General features: G+C 61.3%; 1 protein-coding gene across 1 annotated transcript in view; it reads left to right on the forward strand.

Moving 5' to 3' along the window:
• The window catches only part of PLEKHM2 (pleckstrin homology domain containing, family M (with RUN domain) member 2), a 25,347-nt gene extending 23,370 nt beyond the window's left edge, over positions 1 to 1,977 (forward strand). Inside the window, 5 exon segments of the mRNA XM_009888350.1 lie at positions 128 to 193; positions 687 to 846; positions 1,075 to 1,254; positions 1,335 to 1,451; positions 1,840 to 1,977. Coding sequence (XP_009886652.1) covers positions 128 to 193; positions 687 to 846; positions 1,075 to 1,254; positions 1,335 to 1,451; positions 1,840 to 1,977 — 661 coding nt within the window.
• The last annotated feature ends 1,616 nt before the right edge of the window (positions 1,978 to 3,593 follow it).

The raw sequence follows: 3,593 nt of genomic DNA on the forward strand, positions 1-3,593 counted from the left end.
GAATGCAACCCCACGGGGCTGGGTGGGTGGAGGGCAGGGCTGTGGGGCCAAAAGCAGAGGGGGTTTGTGCAATTTCTGGAGCTGAGCTGACTCCGGTTACCACCTCTCTCGTCTTCCCAAACGGCAGCAACGGGATCTTGTACCAGTACCCGGACCGCACGGACGTCACCCCTCTGCTCTCCATCAACATGGGGTAAGCGGCTGGGAGGATGCGGCACCCAGACCTGGCGGGAATGTGGGGATCAAGAGCTCCTTGGGATGTTCAGGGAGGTGTTTCGGGGCAAATCATCATCTAATCCATACCGCAGAACCCCCTGCTTGCTGCTGGCTGGGTACAGGTGCCCGTCTGCTTTGGCTCTGGTGCGTGTAGCTGGAGAGGGGCTTAATTTCCTCCTGGTTTTTGCACGCCAAGCCCACCCTTTGACGGGAAATCGGCCTCTGAAGGGCTGTTCCCCTCCAAGAGCCACACGCGGTGACCTCTGCAAACCCACCGTGCTCAACTCCAGCTCCACCACGGGGCGCAGAGACGAGGCAGGGAGCAACGGCAGGGGATGTCCCAGATGGGAAACGAGTGCTGGTGGGGAGAAGGGGTGACGTGCGGCGCAGGGAGGGCAGACGGAGGCCGTTTTCAGGCTGGCGTTGGCCCGTCCGTCCCGCTCATCTCCATCCTCCCCCCTCTCTCCCAGCGGCGAGCAGTGCGGGGGATGCCGACGCTCCAACACCACCGACCGGCCCCACTCCTTCCAGGTGATCCTGACGGACCGGCCTTCCCTGGAGCTGAGCGCCGAGAACGAGGAAGACATGGCGGACTGGATGCAGTACTTCTGCCAGGCTGTCTCCAAAGGGGTGAGCCGGGGACAACCCAGGCGTGGGTGCATCGACCCCCTCCTTTGCCCGAAGCCCATTTGGGGCACAGCCCGGCCGACACAGAGCTGCCGACGGGAGCGGGGATGTCCGGCAGGGATGGAGCAGGCCGTTTTCTCCCGAGCCAGGAGGGCTTCCCCACGGGGCACCCCATGGAGATGGGGTTCCTTCCTGCCAGATTTTAACCTCCCCTTTCCCCATCCCGTGCAGGTGATCCCTCAGGGTGTTGCCCCTACGCCGTGCGTCCCCTGTTGCCTCGTGCTGACGGACGAGAAGGCTTTCACCTGCCACGAGGACTGCCAGACAAGTTTCTTCCGCTCGCTGGGCACCGTGGAGCTGACGGACATCACCGCCGTCTCCACGGAGGCTGGCAAGGAGTACTGTATCCTGGTGAGCGTGGTGCTGCGGGACCGGCCGGCCCCAGACTGGGGAAGGACCGCGGTGTTAAGGACCTCTCTTTTGGTGTTTAGGAGTTTGCTCAGGACAGCAAGCAGTTCCTGCCCCCCTGGGTCCTCTATTTTAGTTGCACTACAGAACTGGAGAGGTTCCTCTCGGCGCTGAACGCCGCGTGGAGGAACATCTACCAGGTGAGCGCGCGAGGCTGCGTCACAGCCTTCCTCCGGTGAGGAAGGACAAACGGGGACAGCACCCTCCAAGGGAAGGAGTTGGGGGAATTGTTCCCTGCGAGGTGAACCCGGCTTTCCCACAACGGGCAGGAGAGCCATGGAGCTCCTCCGTGTCCATATAACCACAGGATGTGGGACTCGGAGCTTCAGTCCCCTGGCATGCGAGCCATGGGCATCCAGGGCTGGCAAGAGGAGCGGGGATGAACCTGGGTCAGCCCCGTCCCCCTCCATCACCCGTATTTATGACACAGGTGACTTTCCTGTCTGGTTTTGAGGTGGTTTTACAACACGAGTGGGGGAAGTGGCTGTCGTTCTTTCCCCTCCTGACTGCCCCGCATGTACGTTGCAGGTCGACCTCCTGCACAAGGCCATTCTGGACGCCGCCATCAAGAAGAAATGCGAAGACGCTCAGAGCCTCATCGACAGCGCCTGGCAGCGCAGGGACAGCCTCTGCCGCGGGCGGGCGGAGCGGGACCCCTGGTGTTAACCCCTGCCGGGGGAAAGGACGGCTGACGGGGGCTCATTTTTGGAGAGCGGGGCTTGTATCCGCCTGCTCCGCAACCAACTGGCACCCCAAAACTCTCCTGCCATCGCTCGGTCCCCACCAGGAATATGCCACATCGCATCCCCACCGCTCTCTTCACCGAGTCAGGGACGTCCGGCGCATTTTGGGGAGCAACTGGACACTTCACCACACCGGAGATGGGGCCGAGCTCTGCCGCGTTCCTTGTCCAGCCGTGCAGGCGCCCTCCTCCTCGTCCAGCTGCCACGGGGCAAAATAGTTTGCCTTTCACGAAATAATATCCCACTAGTAGTGAGGGAGAGGGTGGGAGCGGGGTGGGCTGGGGACGAGCGTCCCCCCGTCGCGGCAGGGAGCGGGACTGAGGACTTGTTCATTTTAGAACAGGGTCGGGGAGGCGGAGGTGGCGAGACGGGAACACTAAGTCGCTACCGTGCATGTTTTCTCCTCGCTAATACAATCACCGAGTGCGGCACCGCTTCGCCTCCTCCTTCTTCCTGGCACCTACCGGCGTTGGGAGATCTCATTCAGGGTCTCCGGACATCACACAACCACTCCCCAGCTTCTCTGTGAGATTTGAGGCGAAGGAAGAAGGACCGGGGCCAAAAACTTGGCCTTAAATAGCCCAGTACGGTTTTAGGAGATCTTGGAAGCCGGTTTGAGGTTTGGACGCTGGCCCCGTGTGCCGGGGGAGAGAAGAGATCAAGTCCCATGTTCTTCAGGTGACCTGAGGGACAGCGTTGTGCGGCTGCCACCAAATGTGTCCCCCTCTTCTCGGCTCGCTGCATCCAACAGCGATGAGGACCCGTCACCGCTTGCCCTCCGCAGCGAGCCCTTTGGGGCGCAACCCCAGCTTTTAAATAATAATAATAATACGGAGACCTTCTCATGTAATATATGTTCACGGGGCCTTTTTCTGGGAGGAAACGTACGTGACTGAATGTATATGTATATACATCTGCTTCCTTTCCCCCTCCCCAAATAAATATCCATTGGTAACTCAGATTTGGCCCTAAGACGCGTTCCGGGGCTGGGGGCTGTTATTCTTCCTCCCCCTTCCCCGTGCTGTTGGAGCCCACGGTGGCGTTTGGGGCAGGGAGGAGGAGGGGAGGAGGTGCACCCCCGCTCCTGGCTGAACCCCGTCGGCGTTAACCCTGCAGCGGAGCACGTTCACAGCTTCAACCGTGAATTATCCGTCCCGACGCTCCGGTCCTATTTATCCCTGGATCCGGGAGGTAGTCCCAGTCTAGACAAGGCATAAACAGCCACGGGGCCACCCCTGGGCAGCACCCACCTTCCCCATCAACGCTCCCTCGCCTTTCGGGGTCAAAGGGGGGGATTTTGGGGGGCTATGCCACTTGGGGATGGGGCAGCCACTTGGGGGGAGGGCTTTGGGGTTTTTCCTCCTCCTCCACCCCCAGTAATGACCGAAGTGGCTCAGCCACGGCCACCCTGTGGTGTCAACCCGGGTCCCGAGGGGGTCACAGCGGAGCCCTAAAAATAGGAAGCCACAAGCGGGGAGGGGGGGGCGGACACAGACAGTGACACCACCCCCCCCCCCCTGCAGCTTTTTGGCCCGGGAA

This window comes from Charadrius vociferus, unplaced genomic scaffold (assembly GCF_000708025.1).
Source record: "Charadrius vociferus isolate BGI_N301 unplaced genomic scaffold, ASM70802v2 scaffold107, whole genome shotgun sequence".
Lineage (NCBI taxonomy): Eukaryota > Metazoa > Chordata > Aves > Charadriiformes > Charadriidae > Charadrius > Charadrius vociferus.